This window comes from Gymnoscopelus braueri, assembly GCF_963280865.1.
Source record: "Gymnoscopelus braueri genome assembly, chromosome: 16".
In the NCBI taxonomy this organism is placed as follows: Eukaryota; Metazoa; Chordata; class Actinopteri; order Myctophiformes; family Myctophidae; genus Gymnoscopelus; species Gymnoscopelus braueri.
Genome location: NC_137616.1, coordinates 25,874,612 through 25,894,776, shown reverse-complemented (window position 1 = coordinate 25,894,776; position 20,165 = coordinate 25,874,612). Strand labels below are relative to the sequence as shown.

The window sequence follows — 20,165 nt, the reverse complement described above, 5'->3', positions numbered from 1 at the left end:
AGATACGCACGCACGCACGCACGCACGCACGCACGCACGCACGCACGCACGCACGCACGCACGCACGCACGCACGCACGCACGCACGCACGCACGCACGCACGCACGCACGCACGCACGCACGCACGCACACACACACACACACACACACACACAGTACACACACACACAGCGCTCACACATAGCAGCTTCTCAATAAACACAGTATGAGTCAGCAGAAACAGTGTTGCAACTCTAAAAGTTAGTGAAAAATGTTACTGATAGCATTCTCTACACTCACACACTTACAAGATTGAATTTCTCCTCAGGTTACGGTTCACCTAGTTTCAGCACAAGGTGTCATGTCTTGTTATACACATGCCTATGGTTATTTGTGTCAGGGTGTGCTTTAATTTGCCTGGTCAGCAAGCGAGGAGGGATCTTATCAAGTAGGGTAATAGGTCTTCTCATGAAGATGGAATGGATGTGCAGCAGAGCGTAGAGTATCTCAGCAAGGTTAATGAAAGCAATAATTTTACTATTAGGCTTGTAATTTTATTGCATTGGTTTATCAATTTGTATCTGTTTGCAGGTAAATAACAGATTAATTAATTTTGTATACATCTAATATCCATATATACTTTATCAATATTATCCACCAGACAGTAAATGGATCAACAATTTTTCTTGAGCCTGTTTAACAATTAAACTCTTACACATGTCATAGCATTGCTAAATAGCCCAGCTACATATTTATATTAAACTTCTCTCTCTCTCTTACATCTGTGGATGCTGTTCCTGTCGGTACTTACTTGTCTCTTTCTTTCACTGGGATACTGAAGTGAGTGACCAGCTCTTTGGTCCCAGTTCTGTCCTTGTATCTCTCCCTGTGTTTCTGTGACAGCTGGGGGGGAAACGACACAGCCTTGTTAAGTCAGGGACTGCATCTGAAAAGCAACACGGTACAAAACTCTCACAATGTACATGTTTTGAAATGCTGGTTAGAAAGCATGTGGAGAAAGGCTCCCCAGATATTGATAAGGGAATCTGCCCCGTTGAAGGTAGTTTGACAAGCTAAACTCTTGTAAATCCATGTTTTCAGCACCTTGGACAGCGACCAGTGGGACCTAATCAGTGTTATTGTGGGCCTGCTCTCAGTTTTACGTGGACATGGAGACGCTTTGTGACTTTTCAGTTAAAACATAATTTCTCCAACTCCCTTTTCTCCTTAAACTAAAACTTTTTTGTAAATATAACCATTATAGTATATAGAAGATTGTCGAACTATTGGTATTTGCACCACAACATGCCTTGCTTGACTCTAACATTATGTACCGCCCCACCAAGGGCCCAGCCAACCAGATGGCATCAACGCAAACCCACCACAACACATTTCAAACACCAGCCTGGGAGGGACTCATCCTAACAGCCTTGGTGGACACTTATAGCTCTACCAGCCTCTGAGGCATCCTCAAATTGAATACCAGCTCTCTCCAACGAAGCTGAATGGTCTGCATTTCTATAGTGCCTTTGTCCAAAGTGCTTTATAATGTGTATTACATTCATCCATTCACACTAGGGATGAAACATATCTGAGAAAATTGACATGGTGATATTTATTTTAGTTTTTTTATATGTAGGCCTATTGCAATAGGCCTATAGAAAATCAGGAATTAAATAATTTCACCAGATACATTCACCAGTTATATATATATATATATATAACTTCAATAGCTCAGTTTTAAATAATTTGTCACTAGCAATAAGTAGGGTGATTAGAGAGGGAAATATGGCAGTTGTTCAATATGACTGACAACATAACACCTCTGTGAGTGCAGAATGTGCGTGCAAGACCAGTCTGTAATGTTTTTCTTTCAGATTAGTTGATGAACGAAGAAGTAAGTGTAGTAAGTACATTTTGACTGTCTGACTGACCCAATTTACTTGAGCTACAATCCTTTGCAATGTCGATGCTGAAATGAAATGTTGCACAGCCCTAATTCACACACCAACAGCAGATGCAACCATGCAAGGCACCAACCTGCACATCAGTAGCTGTTAGGGGTTCAGTGTGCTTGCTCAAGGACACTTCAACACGAAGCCAGGAGGAGCTGGTGATCTAACCAGAAATCTTCCGTTTCCCAAACGGCTGCTCAGTTCTACCTCCTGAGACACTGATGCCCCTGAGCTATGTTCAGAAATCCTTCTAATCAGCCTTTTAACTTCTAAGGCTTTGGGGCTATAGTATATGAGCATTGGAGGACTCCAATTTACTAATTCTCAAGAAGATACATTGATCTGGATTGTCTTATCGTCCATTACTTCCTATCTGCCTTTGGCGCGCGGCAGTTATTTTATCAGCTTTGGAGGGTTGTATTATAGCTTCTAGTGTTCCCTGGCCTTATAATCAGCCTGGGAGGTAGCCTATATCTTTCCTGTCAGCATTGGAGAGTGGTTACATCAGCCTGGGAGGCATTAACTAAATATGTTATTCCTCCAAGGAAGCTGTATTTTGATGTTCTTTGACCTAATGGATGTCTGGATGTAATATTCCTTCATATCAGTCTTTGAACCAACTATTTAACTAGAGATGAATAGATATACATAATGTGCATTTGCTTCAGCGAGGAGGGAGGCTACAGTATCACCTACCAGCATGTTGCCCATTGGCATACAGGACACATTCTGATTGGACTGCAGTGGTGGAAGAAGTACCGGTACACAGATCCAAGGCACCCAGTTTAAAATATGGCTTGATTGGTTAATGTATATTTTGTTATAATAATAAGTAACTTGTCAGGTAAAGTTCAAATGATTGTAGTGGAGAGTGGAAAGTGCAATATCTGCCACTGAGATGTAGTAGAGTATGAGTATAAAGTAAAAATGGAAATACTCGAGTAAAGTTAAAACTATTAGCCTATACCTCAAAATTGTACTTAAGTAAATACAGTAGTTGAGTAAATGTAGGCTACTTAGTTACTTATTTCAACCACTGTTGCATTCTTTGAGGGTCTCCCCACCCCAGTTGATATTGGGAACCTTTCTCCATTGTGCGGTGTAGAACCAACCTGTCCGAATGTTTTGAGCGCCATCTGACGATCATAGTCCACATTGAGGCCGGCCCAGTAAGCTCCACTGACGGCCAGGCTGTGAGCGTGTGCCCGCGGGGTTATTATGTTGTTAGGACTAACGGAGGGGAACCTTCCAATGTTCCCGGAGAGATTCTTATTACTGCCAGACACGATTCCCCTGCGGCATTCCTGTAAATATCTGTTGGTTGCATTCCCAAAGGTTTCTCCGGGCAGGAATTTGATGTGTGGGACGTGGCCGCTGTACCTGAAATTATGGAGATAAATAACGCAGGTTAGCTCATTTCATACTGTCAAAGTCAACATGATATAATGAAACACCATGCTCGGGCCAGGCCTCACCCAGGTATGAGAGCAGGTGGATTGTAGGTTGCATTATGCGTTATGATCCTGAGGCTGTCGTGTCCTCTGAGAGCCATGCCGGTACACCGACGAACAGCTTGGACTGATGACCCAACAATGTAACTCACCCTAGGGCAACAAAGTGTTGCCTGGCAACTGTCCCTTACACGCAGCTCGACTGGAAGACAACACTTTCTGGAGTTTTGGCCTGAGCCTATGTTGATCCTATAGAGCTTACTTTTCACTTTGTATAGGTTTAGGAAAAGTTTAAGCATTTGAATAAGGCATGAAAATGACAGGACACAGGATAAGTGGGCACTAGGGAAATCTGGGCACCTCGATGTAAAATTGAAAAATTAAGTCTTAAGTAATGTAAAGTATACATGATGTGATCATGCACGTGAACAGGCACGACACGTTACATCATTATCAGACTCCTCCATAAGAGGAGGTAGTACCAGTTTCCCTGTAGACAGATGACCCCTGCTCCCCTTTTTTTTGTATATATATTTTTTTAATTTTTCATGATGCTTTTTTTGTACATAGTGGTATTTTTTCTCTGTTTTTTATGTTGATTTGAACTGTTTGGTTGCTACTATGTCTATGAAATTAATTCAAGGACCCCAACGGAAACAAGTCCGCAAGGACTTTTTTGGTCGGACCTTTTAGACAAAAGTGTTATAAATGTAACTGTGTTGTTTTACATACTTTTGCCTAATAAAAATTTCAATCAATCAATCAAAAAACTTAATTTGATCATTCAGCTTCTTGTTTATGCCCCAAAATTACAAGCTTAATACAATTACAATTACAAATACAGCTTTTGTATTTTTGAAAAAATAGCCAATTTAACACTGAGGTGCCCACTCTTATCCTGTTACCAAAATGACATGCAAGTGCCATAAATGACATTGAATTTAATTAATTAAATTGATTTATTTAACGCACACACACACACACACACACACACACACACACACACACACACACACACACACACACGCACACACACACACACACACACTCAGCATACTGCATACAGTAACCTATATGTGTCTGTAGCCTATATTTGTGTGCTATTTCATTCACTGCCCAACACTGGACTGTTAAATGATGCCCCCTCCCCAGAGCTTTAGCCCCCCCTCCCACCCTTCCTCCTCCATCACAGCAAAAGAGAAATCCCTGCTGTTTGCCACACACGCTCTAGTAAGGCTCTGATATGAGCGATGGAAGCAGCAGCCAAGAAGAACAAAGAGGGATAAAAGGAAACTACGGGACACCACACTCTCCATCAATAACTCAACATTTCTCTCTTTGCCAGGAGGTAAAAGTAGATAGCCTACTGTCTGCAGAATGGAAGATGCTATGTTGTTTGCGCGAATTGAGAAGACGCATCATTGATGGGCTTGCTGCCTAAAAAGACCATTAAAGAGAGACTCTAGTTAGATTAGGCTACATTTAATCTGATCAAGTTTTATTGTTGTGTGGAAAGAAATAGCGACTCTTTCCAGTGGACTCTATATGATGGCTCTGTTGGTTCATTTAAAGACTGTCGCCTACCTTCGCGGGAAAGGAGACAGGATTGCCAAAGTTACATTCCGAGGTAAGAAGAGATATCACGTCTGAAACGTTTTTTTTTTAAAGCTGATATCTCGATGCATAATTTGCCGCATGCGATTTGTTTGAGATAGGCTACTCCATTCCAGTGGTTCCCAAACTTTTTAGCACAAGACCCAAAAGAGAAATTATATGTTTGCCCGGGACCTAGCTCTGGTCCATAGCTACCCAGGACCCAAACTAGTGAAAATAGCAGATCTACAAGCTCAAAAGGCCTCGCTTTGCGCCGCGTTGTGAGCTTGTAGATCAGCTATTTTCACTAGGCTACTTCCTACGTGTTTTTACTTTTATGGATTTTTTTAATTTTGTTTAAATATATTCATCAAATTATTGTGGAAAATTACAGTTTTTCATTTGTTTGTTTTTTTCCTTCTTATTTTTTTTTTGTGGGGGGGGGGATATTTTGAAATGATAATAAAAATGTAGGAAACGAAAAAAGGGATATTCACTCGCGACCCATAAAAATGGGTCCGGGACCCACAATTGTGTCCCGACTCCCGACCCAGTGTTTGGAAAACAGTGCTCCATGCGACTCGACTTGCGGTTCGCCTTCTAGTGGGTGCATGGAGTTGGGGAAACCCCCTGCATGCGGGATCCCCAGAAGGTGTGAGTGCGCAGCGACGTTGCAACGCAACCACAACAACCTGACGCGATCTGATGTTTCCATGCGCCTTTTACGCAGGAAGGAGAGTGGACCATTATTGTCCGAAAATGTGTTTGCGTTTTTGTTTTTCACCAATTAAGTCACAAATTAATAGGCCAGTAGCCTATTATTGGCTAGATCAGGCCAGGGATAGGAAACCTTAGGCACGGGTGCTGCGAGCCAGCATTGGCACACAGGGGAGGGTGATCACCGGCACTCTGGCTTAAGTGTGAGAGAGAGGATTTTTGTTTAGAATAATAATATTAAAAAACGTATTCAATTAAATTAAGTTCTCTCACATATGTATGCAAATAAAATCCGGCACATAATTCTACATTCATTTAAAGTGTGAACTCGGACTGCATGGGGAATGAGTCATGGGAGATCATGACTGAGTCTTTGATTGATTGATTGAATACTTTATTAGACAGAAATGTAAACAGCACAAGGTACAGTCAAACATTTGAGCTAAAATGATAACAAGTTATACGTCTAAATGATAAGTCTAATGATCATTACAATGTCCTGATGTGAAAGAAAATATTTCAAAAGAAGAAAAAAATATGTTATATTTATGGATAGAATCTGTTGAATCTGTTGGAAATGTTTTATTTTGAAGTAGTGTCAAATTAATGTTGATATGACACGCTCACTATCAAGAATATAAAAACATGGCACTTCATTTCAAAAAGGTTGCAGACCCCTGGGCTATGAACTGAAACATATGGCAGTGAGTGTTTGCATTGACCTGTGTGATAAAAGGAGTCCTCTCTTGCCTTCCGGGCGTTCGCCACTCCACAGCTGTCATCGTCACTGACCCGGAGCCCTGTCTCCAAATAGCCTCCCATAGGTCAGAGGAATTACTTAATAATTATCTATCAGGCTAGCCTATCTATTATCTGAAGTAGATTAAGCCTTCTTGAATAACTGCCCTGCAGCGAAATTCATAGATGGCTCCTTGATTGATATACAATGGAGAGGTGGGGTGGGGTTAGTAGGTTTAGGGTCTTGTTCTTGGGGTGGAGGTGGGGGGTGGAAGTGTCAGATGGAGAGTGGTCAGTCTACTTTCTACCAGCTGGTGTACAGTAGGATTAGGGTCTTGTCTTGGGGTGGAGGTGGGGGTGTAAGTGTCAGATGGAGAGTGGTCAGTCTACTTTCTACCAGCTGGTGTACAGTAGGTTTAGCATCTCTGTTGATGCTGCTGGTGCATCTCTCTCTCTCTCTCTCTCTCTCTCTCTCTCTCTCTCTCTCTCTCTCTCTCTCTCGCTCTCTTTTATGTCTCTATCTCTCTCTCTTTTATGTCTCTATCCCTCTCTCCACCTCCCTCTCTCTCTAGAATGGATCAATAATAATATTGTGATCCGCACAACAGTCAATACACCAGGGTCTTGATTATATTATAGGAACCTTGTCATCTATATTGTCAGGGATTTGATATTGTCATTGTCTCCTTGTGATCTCTTTACAGCATAATACTTCTAAAGCCTAATTTATACTTTATCGCACGATGGTGTCGCTAACCGAAAATAAGTCTGTTGTTTTTGCCAAGCGACACTGTCATAAGACATTGTATAATTTACGCTTCAGTTACTGTACATTTTGTTTTCCACAACCAAAGTTACACAATTTCTGCCTGCTTTTGATAAGTTGGAATCCTTCTCAACACCTTTATAGCCAATAAAGGTCCATTTTTGAGGATATATTAAAAATGCTGATTATTGGACCGTCGAATGGATACATTTTGTTTCACCTGTTTACTTGTGCCAGCCTTCCAACATTGTTATGTAGCTGATATCCATCTTGGCTTTTGCCGGGTACAAACTGTCAGTACAGTCTCCCAAGAGCTTCCTGTCTGGAGAGGAAGGGCTTCGTCAGGAAGCTCCCTGCCCCACTGAGTGAGTCAACCGCCATGACCCCTGGAAACCCCTGCTGGCAGGTGGAGAGGTGTTATTATATTACACTGCCTCCCTCCACCCAATTTGACTTCCAGGCCCCTTGTTCCCTCAAAACACAGAGGGAAAACTTAATCTAGTTTCTATAGGGTAAAACATTTGAAACTATATCAATTTAGACTATCTTAATCTTGAGTGACAAAAAAGATTGCTTGCTATCAGCCAATGTATTGATTTTGTTACATCCCTCATAGGAGATGCGATAAAGAACACAATAGAATTCCCTAGTATGTAGCCTGGGTGAAATCTCATACTTGACTTTACTTTTAGCCAAAGTCACTTCATCACTTCTGACTAAAATGTATATCTTTAAAGACCAGACATCAGAGGAAGCAAAACTCATGTCTCCAACTTGCTCAATTTAAAAACTCAATTAATTTCTGGCAAACCTTTGATGGGTATACTGAACTTGCTCATTTTATTGCCATTTTTGTAGATACGGCAGAGTCTTAAGCCTCCCTATAGCCTGTTATCTGTAGCTCTTGGCAACATCAAAGAACAAAGCACCCCCAACTCTTGACAGCTTGATGCTAGTGTAAAGGCTTGGTTTCTGCACAGTAGCCTGAAGCGGAACGATTGTGTGTGTGTGTGTGTGTGTGTGTGTGTGTGTGTGTGTGTGTGTGTGTGTGTGTGTGTGTGTGTGTGTGTGTGTGTGTGTGTGTGTGTGTGTGTGTGTGTGTGTGTGTGTGTGTGTGTGTGTGTGTGTGTGTGTGTGTGTGTGTGTGTGTGTGTGAGATACAGACACACGCACAGTTGATACCCGAAGTGAGTCCAATTCACTGACCTGCCATCCCTAGCACCCCAACTCCACTCTCAATTATTTTTTTTTGTATTGGGACTGTCCAGCTAATCCCCCCCACACACACACACAAAAACACAGTGGTGAAAACTTAATCTCCATCCCTGGCCTTCGGCCTGGCGGAGATAATCAAGGAATTACTTCCACCTCATTCCTCCACTCCACTTCCATGTCTCTCTCCCACTCCAACCATCTACCACCCATCAGCCCACTGCACATTCATCAGACAATTAGTTTTTCTTTGCCACTTTAAATGAGTTTCAATCTCTACCATTTACTTGTCACCTGCTGGTTTGAGTTCTATTTGGGATGCACCCCATCTCCTGGAAACCATACCTCTAAATGGGCCTAAAGCTGAGTGACAGCCCAGAATGGCACAATCAAGATGGAACGCGCTGTTCCAGGTGACCCTGCCCTTCGCGCGCGCACACACACACACACACACACACACACACACACACACACACACACACACACACACACACACACACACACACACACACACACACACACACACACACACACACACACACACACACACACACACACACACACACACACACACACACACACACACACACACACACACACTCACACACACACACACAGAGAGAAATGAAGACCGGCACTTCAAGGATTGCGCTACTCCGCTGGTTGCAATTTCACCTTGACTGCTCCCAATTCCATATACCTAAATTAGTTTGACATTGAAAGGACTCTAACAAACACCTGGGTGACATGTCTGTTTTTTGGTTACAGAGTCTAAAGTAGTGTTTTTCCAATCCCCTCTTTTCTGCCTTCATTACTTTTCATCATGTCTATCACAGCCACCTAGCCTGGTAAACCCTCCCTCCGGAAATCTCATTTCTATTTGATTCCTGGAGTTAGTCTGGCCTGATCCGCCTTTCTGCAATATTGGCTGTGTATGCCAAACGGCCGAGCCTATCAGCGTCGTCGCTCATTGTTCTGTGATTGACAGCTTACGTTGGCCAATCAGGTGGCGAGTTCGAGTGAGCCCAAAACACGAACGGCAGCCATCTTTTTCTTGTGCGGCCAATTCTCCGCTATTTTTTTACTTCAAAAAGCTCTCTAACTTCTATTTTGAGGCACGGAATTTACTTATAAGATATCGTTTGGATAGAATTTAGTTGTTTAACTTCATATATGTGGTCAATTAATCATGACAAAGCCTATTTAAAAATACAAATTTAGAGAACCGGTAGGGGCGGGCAGTGACACCATTGTATCCGAAAAAGGCAACCCATTTTGGGTATGGCTGTCTCAAAAGTCTCGTTGCGTCACATTAAGACTGGTGAACTGCTGATTGGCTGAAGGGGAAAAATTATCATTGGCTGAAGGGGTTGTCAGTCAACGGTATTACTCCCGCCCAACTCCAGCACAGCCAATATTGCAGAAAGGCGGATCAGGCCAGACTCACTCCTGAAATCAAATGGAAATGAGATTTCCGGAGGGAGGGTTTACCAGGCTAACAGCCACCATGAAAGTCTAAACACTTGCGTCCCCATTACCCTTTTCCCCTTCAAAGATTTTTCTTTTTCACTGAGTCTTCGAACCTTTCAATTTCTCTCTCTTTCTAATGCTGCCAGAAAGTGAAGCTGTACAATTTATCTTATCTTACCTAACCTTTGTATGATCCCTTTCAGAAACCTACAGTACCCTGTTAGGTGAAAGCACTTGCATAAGTGTGATCGAAGCATGGGAATGTTTGTTACACTTAAATGTGAATGGTGTTCTTGTTAGGCCTGTCACAATTCTTACTTAATCACCTGATTGCAATTATTTGACATAATCGCGTTTCCATTCACCTGTATAAATTAATCTGTTGAAAAATAGCGGAAATAGACGTTTTACACATAATTTATTTTGATTATTGGTACCAGTATTTGTTATATTTACTATGCATATTAAATGTAAAAGTATTTACTATATTTTTATGCCAAAAACTAAATGTTATCGTTAATCACAATAGTTAATCGTCAACTAAAATGTAATTATCGTGACAGCCCTAGTCCTTGTTTTACTTATTCCAAATGTCACTTTTCAGGCCTCTGTTGTACAGTATTACATTAGTGGAGAGTGGAGCGAGAGGAATGTGCACTGACAACCCACTTAAGTAATATATTATTGAAGAGGTGCTATAAAACGTCATATTCTATTTCAGTGGTTCTCAAACATTTTCATGTCAAGGACCCCCAAATTGATATTTATTTCCATCAAACCTTTTTGCACGCTGCCAGTAGGCCAAGGAACTAATTATGAACCCCTGACTAGTTTTCCAATACCCCAGCAACATGTTCACATTCACATTTTTGTGAATTCATATACCCACTGTATAGTATAGAGTGGAAATAGCTAATCAAGCTGTCCATCCGGCATATGGGATCTACAGCACTACTAGCAAGAGACAGCGTGGGTAATTCGACATGACTGTTTTACAATTCAGACAGACAGAGAGACTGCAGGCACCTTTGTCATACACGTGCGCTGCACACAGACACAGACAAACCATGATACCTATGACACGTGCACACTCACCCCACGCAGACAGCGACAGAGGGCTACAGAGAGACTGCCACATCCACTGTATATGGAGGCCCTGCAACACAAGCTGTGTTTCATTACCTTGAGAATATGCATCATTAGATTCCACCCTCCACCCTATTGTTATTCCCTTCAGTTATTTATTAAATGTTTTTCGTTTGTGCATTCATTATGAGCCTGAGGAAATGCATGTAATTGTTTTGCAAAGTATTGATGTCCTAATTTTTTTCCCTCACTTGCTGTCTCTCTGCTCCGTCATTTCCAGGGCCGTATGACTCATCTTGTAGCCAATTGTTTTTCTGCTTTTCTTTCTCTCGTCTCTTGTGGCTCCATTCAGACCATCTCCTTTGTTTGCTTTTGTGGTTAAATCCTAATTATTTTCTCTTATGACCTGCATTTCATCTGGCATGAACGCACACACGCACGCACGCACGCATGCACACGCACGCACGCACACACGCACACACGCACACGCACAGTAACTCACAGTAACAGTGACTGAAGACAATTATTTTCTATAACCTGCTTGTTTAAACACTTGAAAGAGCTGCTGTAGGTGGGATTTGTCCCACACATAAACAATCAATGAATGTCAGGATATTTACACAATTACAGTTTTTGACAATTAAAGTTCTGCGGATGCCCGTTGGGAGCGATGCCTATTGGGAACACATGCCCCTCCGGTTATGTAATACCCGTTGTACCCGTTGTCAGAATAATTAATGCAGTACCCATTATCATGGTACTTGAGGCCATTCTATGACGTCATATTGATGAAATCAGGGATTTCCATATACTGTATTGATTGATTGATTGACATTTTTATTAGGCAAAAGAATGTAAAACAACACAGTTACATTTATAATACTTTTGTCTAAAAGGTCCGACCAAAAAAGTCCTTGCGGACTTGTTTCCGTTGGGGTCCTTGAATTAATTTCATAGACATATATAGTAGCAACCAAACAGTTCAAATATCAACATAAAAATACAGAGAAAAAATACCACTATGTACAAAAAGAAAAAAAGAATGAAAAAGAAAAAATATATCTGTCTACCGGGAAACTGGTACTACCTCCTCTTATGGCCTCCAGAAAGATGAGTTTTTAAGGCTGTTTTAATCTGAGTTCCCAGAAGTTTTAGCCAGCTCTCGCATACAAACGGGAGGGGCGAGGAAACTTCTGGGCCAGAGCCCTGGTATTTGTGGACGGGATGTAACTTACGCTCAGAATCTGAGCGGACACGCCTCTTACCGGTCTGAGAGCTGTGCAACTCGTCTAAACAGTCCGACGAGAGGCAAACAGCAGTACACAACAATGGCGGCCGCAATTTCTCAAGGAGAAATTGCTTCCCGTCGCTCCTATTTACATGCAACACCCACTGCATGTGGATCCCGCCCCCTTTTCTTCATTGGCTGTTGATTTGAATCAGAACGCAGTGGCCGCGCCCCTGCTGTCCAGGCTCTGAGGCGAAGTCTCCCAGACTAGGGCTGTTTTAAATGAGCCCAGCGAACTGCATTTTTTGAGTGATGGGGTTAGACTATTCCATGACTTGGTGGCCGTGCTGTATGAGTATGAGTAAAAAAGGGAGACAGACAGACAGACAGACAGGTTTAGTTCTATAGAACAACCACTGATCTGACCGACTTCCCACTCGGCACGATCACCCCCTTGGGTCCATGTCAATACACACCTGTGTTAGTTAGGGTTAGGTTTATTCACTTCACTATGAATGATGACATACCTGACAATGCAAACGTCATGTGGTAAATCCCACCCATCTAGTACTCCAAGCAGGTTAAAACAAATGCAATAAGTCAGTGTTTGTCTTGTGTAAAATGATTCATGCTCTGATTATTAACTGGGGCTAATTAACCTGCAATAACATCTGTGTCATACATTTTTATTGTATATATGTTTAACACTGAACATCATTCTCACCTTTTAGGGTTGCCCTTCTACAGTCGTATACTGGAGAACTGTGGGGAAGAAGCCCACTTCAATGAGGTCAGTAACATTGTTTTTGATAGTATACTGTATACTGCACACAGGATCATTGATAGTGACTAACGTATAACGCCATTCTTTAAATTCCCAAGAAGAAAAAGGTAGATTTGTTTTATTTAATATAAATTAAATATAACATAAGATCAATGTAAGAATAAACAATTCAACTAAAGACATATCACAAAAACAGCAATCTGGGAACCCAGATCCAACTGAAAATGAAAAACAGCGACCTCTGCTGTTTGTTTTATGTCTGTTGGCTCTGGGCGGAAGAAAACGTAACACCAGTGCGCAAGGAAACCGGGGTTTAGGTCTGCCTTCAGCTTTCACTTCCGGTGGGTGCCACTATGTTTTCATTCCCACTAACAATATTTCTACACGGAACACTAACACCACTTCTCCCAGAGAACATGGATCGTTTTGGTTATAAGCCCACTTGTTTCTATGATGAAAGAGTAAGTTAAAATGTGAATATCTTTCCGTGGTTTTGTCTGCTCCGCGGACGCTATTGTTAAATTAGTTTGGGTTTGTTTCGAGGGGGAAAGATCGACGGACATGTGAATCCCGGCCACTACATTTGATTGGGTAAAGCGCGGCCTGCTTCCTGATCTGAAGGCACGCCCACTTGTAGCCAATGCGCACACGTTATGACGAACCTCCCCGACAGATTCCAACGCAGTGCAGTTCTTGAGAGATTACAAAAACAGTGACAGACTCATGCATTAACAAGGAAGATGAGAATTGTAATTAAAATAAGAACATACAATGACATTACTGTACTTGCTTTTGTACATTACATGTAGCTGTAACAAGTAATTGTCACAGATACTCTTATTAGTGAACTTGAGTGAAAGTAACACTACTTTTAAGCCATTTGACTTAGCTTGGAATGAAATCTTCTTACCCTACAGTAAATTGTCTCTGGTCTGTACCTCCACAGTTGATATTATTGTATTGATAAATACATAATATATTGATACATTGGAACCAAGAATGTAAGCTATTATTTATTCTCACATCATTCATCAGTACAGGAAGTATATAAATTCCAGTAAGTTCCTCCTGTGAGTGAAAGTTTTATTGTGAGTATTTCTTTCCAGTGAGAATTTCATAGTGTCTGTTAGCCAGTGCAGTATTAAACCCTATATAGGATAATCTGGTAGGAGTGCATTAAAGGGAACAAAATAGAATCCACATGTTAATTTTATAATAGCGTACAGCTCAGTGGCTTTGTGGTTAGAGTGTCTGCCCTGACATTGGGAGGTCAGGGGTTCAATCCCTGGTCGAGTCATATCAAACAACTATAAGAAATGGTACCCAATGCCTCCCTGCTTGGCACTCAGCATCAAGGGTTGGATTGGAATGGGGTAAGTCCTTGTGACACACTAGTGTCATGTCCAGGGGGTGTACTTGTACATCAAGCTGCCTCATTCTAAGGAAAGAAGAGATTGTCTTCTGACCTATCGGGCCACATGGCTTGGGAACAGTTGGTTCCTAAGGCTACAGTACTTACTTACTTACAGCTCAGTTTTATTTCGTGAAAAGTCTCCCCTGAAGCTGAACAGCTGTGTGACAATACTGTAGAGTTGATGAAGGTCCAGTCGGACCGAAACGTCTGTCAATTTAAATAAAAGCAGACTGCAGGCTGCTGAAAAAGAGCAGTGTGCATAATATTTTGTTCGCTTTAGTTTGCTTCAGTCTTCAGTTTTCACTGTCCAACGCACCTTCATCCGAATGAAGTGGAACAGAATTATATTTATTTCATTATCAGCTCTAGCATACCCATTACCAGTCACAGAAAATGTATTCATTATTTGGAGTATTGTGCCTGTACTAGTGTCATACAAGTTCAAGTTCATGCTTTATTCCCTTAGTGCCTCACATATCTCATTGGTTTTAGACTGTAAATGGGCCATGTCTTATCTGGTGTCTTTTAATGGCTCTCTCTCCCATTCACGCTGTCTTCTGAGCCAATCCTGGGGCTTCGATGACAGGGAGAGGCAGAGTCTTCCAGCCATGCGTGTCATTGAACGCTCGCTCCGCAGTGATTAATCCAGACACTCCACACCCCTGCTGCTGTGGAGAGGAGGTAGCCAGCCAGCAGTGGCACCTCTCTAGGAAGAGAGAGAGAGAGAGAAAGGGGGGGGGGGGTAGTCTATTGGAATAGAAAGTTGTATATGCCTTACTTTGAAGCCAAACAAATGACATTTCATTTCACAACAAGGGACTGAATATGACTTCCATGCCCTGCAGACTCTTATCTGAGTCCTTGTGCTGACTGCAGGGCTGGCTGCTTGTCACTCCTCTACTGTAGGTCCCTGGGAAATGTTCCCAAAGGGATTCCTGTGGGCTCTTGTCAGGACAGGAATCCAGCTTTTTGATGGAATGATTTGGATGGAAAAACAGAGAGTCGAAGAAGAAGAGACAGAAACTTGGGGATGTGTGTATGTATGTGGGTGGAATGGGGAATGAAAGAAGGGGGGAAAAGAATGAGAGCGAAGGCACCATATAAAATAGATGACTTCCCAGGGGTTATTTAGTCCTGTGTTTCTCTGGAAGAACAGTGGAGTGCAGCCTGAGTCGTGCCACGGTGCTGTTAGTGCGGACAACATCCTTCCTTTGAAGGGCTCAGTACAAGCGTAGCACTGCTTCCTTTGCTGATAACGAGGCCATTGTTTTGAGTCTAATCAGGGAAATAACTGAACGTCTCTCTACACATGCACAATCTCAAACATGCATGCGGGCACTCGCACACAGTGCACAAAATCAATGTTGACGGGACACTTTTGGAGTGAAAATGTGACACTTTCCACAGAAATTATGTTTGTGTTCATTCGTGAGAAGAAATAATAAGAAAAAAACCCCAACAGAACTGAGTTTAACTGCACCAGAGGCATTTATTATCGGGTAGTAGTTACTCTCCCAGTAGCTGGTGTTGAGTCGAATGGCCTGCAGTGAGAAGCGATCCCATGTGACAGCGTTATCCAGTGGTCAGGCACTGGTCCTGAGTAAGCTCTCTCATGTAAGCTCTCTCATTAGCATCACTCAGCATCAGTGGAATGGCCAGCCATCCCAGGGGACGGCTTGTGCCTCAATCATGACGAGTCTGTGTTTTTTTTTGGCGTGTATTTTGTCAACCCAAACACTATTGCGTTTCATCTCTAATGAAACGCCTGGTGTCATGCAACAAAAATAGCCAATTCTCAAGCTCACAACGCGTCGCAGTGTTCTGAGCTTGTAGATCGTCTATTTTTGGTGCGCAACACCGCACACAACGAATTATATCAAGGCTTTTCTTCCCCACCTCGAGATATTTGCGGCTCGGTGAACACAGCCCCTGGAGTTGGGAGCTAATAGCATCTAGATGCGCGCCTTGCTTCTTTATGCATGGTCTTGCAGCATGCCTTTGAACTAGTCTGCTGTTAAACCGGATGAGGCTGAATTCATTATTCATTCCATTTTGGCGGTTAGCTTTTAGCTGCTACTCTAGACACCAGTGTGACTGCAGGGCTTCCCCCTCACTTGTGTGACATAACTGGAGGAAAGAATGGGGGCAGATATATTGCAAAGATGTAGCTGAAGGGCTAAAATAATTCACTTCCGCAGTTCGAAGACCTGCTTGCCCACATGAATACATGAACATGTGTTAGGATTTGAAGTTAACAGGCTATGCTGTGAGGAGATTTGAACTGCACAGTAGGCAATGTGAATAATCAGATTCAATGAATACATTACTATCATCCCTCCGCCGTGATCTAGCTGCTACAAGACTGTACTGCACTGAGCACTTTAATGAGAGACAGATATTATATCATTAAAAAAATAAGCCAAATCCCATGCCTTTTTCATGGATTGTGCATACTGCAAGTCTGGATCGAATGTCAGTAGAATCCTTGTTACTGCTAATAAAGGAGATCTGTCGGTGTCCTTAACCTCACCACTCAGCAACAAAGGCACTGTTGCTGATTGGTACAGTGCATGTTTAGTTGCATGCCAGAGTCCAAAAATAGCAGATCTACAAGCTCACAATGTGTTGTGATGCAATTAGAATTCTCAAATTCTGCCCGAACCCGACCCTACCCAACCCGATGTTTTTGGGGCCGGGCCAAAATGAATGCTAATTAATTGGGCCGGGCCAAGCCTCGGGTTCCATGAACCGGGCCCTGTTAGGGCCGGGCCTTTATTTTCAGGCCTGTTAAGAACTCTAGATGCAATGCATGGTGAGACACAGCCTGCAACCAAGTATAAATCAGACATACACTAACAAGAGCTGATCACTGTCAGGTCATATATGTATGTATGTACAGCATGTACTGTATGTACTGTTTGTGTGTGTGTGTGTGTGTGTGTGTGTGTGTGTGTGTGTGTGTGTGTGTGTGTGTGTGTGTGTGTGTGTGTGTGTGTGTGTGTGTGTGTGTGTCTGTGTGTGTCTGTGTGTGTCTGTGTGTGTGTGTGTGTGGTATATTGCAGGTTTAATACCGGGTACATCTGCTATTTTTGAACATTTTAGAAAAATCTTGAAAGAACAACTGGTTTAGAAGGCATTTGTAGAATCAGCCTTAGGTATTAATGGGTTAAATCATAAGACCTGGTACTTAAGACATGCAAAATAGGGCCCGGAGAGTGTACAAATGGAACCAAATAGACAGATTTTTGCAGCGCATCTTTTTTTTTCACATTACTGCCTGAGATGAGGTGTCTCAGTAATTGGTGGGATCTGTAAGGGTCCATTTCGTTCCATTTGTACACTCTCAGAGTTAAATGCATTCTCAGGATTTTACAGTGCACATTATTTTTGACATGACTGAGATGAGATGTGGCAGTATTCAGTGGGCCATGCCCAGGCAGAAACTACTAGCACTAGAAATAAATGAGTTTTTGGGAACATACAGAGATGCCCAGGAGAAGTGCTTCCCCAACTTTGGGTACATGGACTAAATAAGGTGGGTAGAGTACAGTATCTCATCTCAATATGCTGGCACTGAATGCTGAAAGCAGCTTCCATGTCTATGGCGTCATGGAGGCCAATGGAGTTTGTTGAAATCATGCTTTAGTGTGTGTTTTCTGTCTGGAATAACACAGAACCACAGAAGTGTAGTAGCTACCGTCATTTCTATAGGGAATGTTTTCCATATCATTCACTATGTGCAGCCAGATACTGTAAATCTCTATCCCAGTGGCTCCCAGGAGTGGCAAAATATCTCAATAAACTGGGACAAAATAAATCATAAATCACGTTCCTCTCACATTGGAAACATATTTCTATGTTTTTTGTCTTCAAGTTTGCACGGATACTGCTTGGCAATGATTTGAGTAGACATACGTAGAGAAAGATTGTTGGATGACTTGGGTTCATGGTGCTTACTCCGATCTTGCACTTTGAAAGTTGCTCACTGCTCAGAATAGAAGTGTCTCTATTCTGGGGCAAGCATTCTGCAAGAATAGCGGACCCACAAGCTCACAATGCGTCACAACACAGCACATTGTGAGCTTGTAGATCGGCTTTTGTCACGAAGGGATTTGTTGTAGAGGGGAAAAAAAGAGCTGACTTAGTATAGAGCCCTGGAGGGCCCCGGTCAACTGGTTAAATTGTATATTGCAGATACATTTATAAAGTCTGATTTCTGTTTCTTGCCGAATTGAAAAAGAAGCATGCCAGTAAAATAGATAGAAGAATGGAATGAAATGAACAGGTATCTGGTGGACAGGTGGTTGCTGTCAGTATTTTGGAAGACTATTGTGTTGCGTTGTAATACTGTACGTGATGAGAACTTAATTGTCTCCACCAGGCCGAAAGGCATGGCGAGAGAGTATGTTTTGCACCCTGTCCGTCCGTCCGTCCGTGTGTGTGTCCGTGTGTGTGTGTGTGTGTGTGTCTGTCTGTGAACAGGTAATCTCCGGCACCGTTGGCTTGATCGCAGCGAAACTGTGCACACACACTCCCTGGATGGCAATTCAGAACCTTTGCCCCAAAATTTTCACATTGGCCTGTTATAGCGCCACCAGAAGGCCGCATTTTGCAAAACAATTTTTTTTACAATACTCCTACAGATTTTGCCCAAACGTCACGCGAATCGGTACACAGTATCTCTATACTCATTACACGAAACAGGTCTTTCAGATTTTTCATATTCCATCCTAAATGGCTTCCAAAGTTTGCAGGAGTGCTCCGTTTTGAACAAAATGCCTCAAATCATGAACACAGCTTGCAATTTCCGTGACATTTTGCACGCACATTCCCACTATGCCGAGGAAGAAATGCCACTTGAACATTTTCAAATCAGCCTCATGGTGGCGCTATAACATGCCGATTTTTACCTATAACCTATAACTGCACCGATCTGTGTAAAACTTTGTATGTGCACTCCCTAGAGGTCAGGGAAAAACCTTTGCCCTGCATTTTTCACATCTGCCTTTTATAGCGTCACCAGGAGGCTGACTTATATACAACTTTTTTTTTTATATTACTCCTTCACATTTTATCCAAATTTCACGCAAATCGGTAGACATGATCTCTATAGTCATGTGATCAAGACAGATCTGTTAGATTTATCATATTCCATCCTGATTGGCTAAGATTGACATCTAAAGTTTGCAGGAGTGGCCGGTTTTGAACAAAATGTTGCAAATCATGAACGCAGTCTCCGATTGCGGTGAAACTTTGCGCGCACATTTGCACTATGTTGGCGAACAAATGCCACCCTTTCAACATTGCCCTATTATAGCGCCACCAGGAGGCCAACTTATATAAAACTATTTTTAAAATATTACTCCTTCAGATTTTATCCAAACATCACGCAAGTCGGTACACATGATCTCTATAGTCAACTGATCAAGACGGATCCGTCCGACCCACACTATCCTACCTGACCTGGTGGAGACCTGTGCTCCGAGGAGCACTTTTTCTAGTTTGCCATGTGTTGTAAAGTTTTGGTATGTAATATCCCAGGGATATGGTGCCAGATAACTTAAACAATAACTTGTATATCCAGTGGGGAAAGACAGAACATCTGCTGTTAAAATATCTGATTTGGTTGAAAGGCTTTGACGAGTGAGCAGCCCACATTACGTCTGTTCTCCTGACTTTGGCATTGTTTAGCAGTTTACAGTATTTGACATTTGTATTGTTCATTATCTCCACCATCTGTTCTTCCACAGCAGAAACTGTGGCGTTAATTGC

General features: G+C 42.3%; 2 protein-coding genes across 2 annotated transcripts in view; one reads left to right on the top strand and one right to left on the bottom strand.

Moving 5' to 3' along the window:
* Positions 1 to 315: 315 nt before the first annotated feature.
* Positions 316 to 3,486, bottom strand: cimip2c (ciliary microtubule inner protein 2C; the record flags this gene model as incomplete). The annotated part of the gene is made up of 4 exons (XM_080452759.1): positions 316 to 319; positions 791 to 882; positions 3,047 to 3,314; positions 3,410 to 3,486. The coding sequence occupies 4 exons, from the start codon at positions 3,484 to 3,486 to the stop codon at positions 316 to 318; spliced, it is 441 nt and encodes a 146-aa protein (XP_080308885.1).
* A 1,147-nt stretch (positions 3,487 to 4,633) lies between these two features.
* The window catches only part of otofa (otoferlin a), a 99,403-nt gene continuing 83,871 nt past the window's right edge, over positions 4,634 to 20,165 (top strand). The window contains 2 exon segments of the mRNA XM_080452383.1: positions 4,634 to 5,012; positions 12,927 to 12,985. Coding sequence (XP_080308509.1) covers positions 4,931 to 5,012; positions 12,927 to 12,985 — 141 coding nt within the window. The 5' untranslated portion in view covers positions 4,634 to 4,930.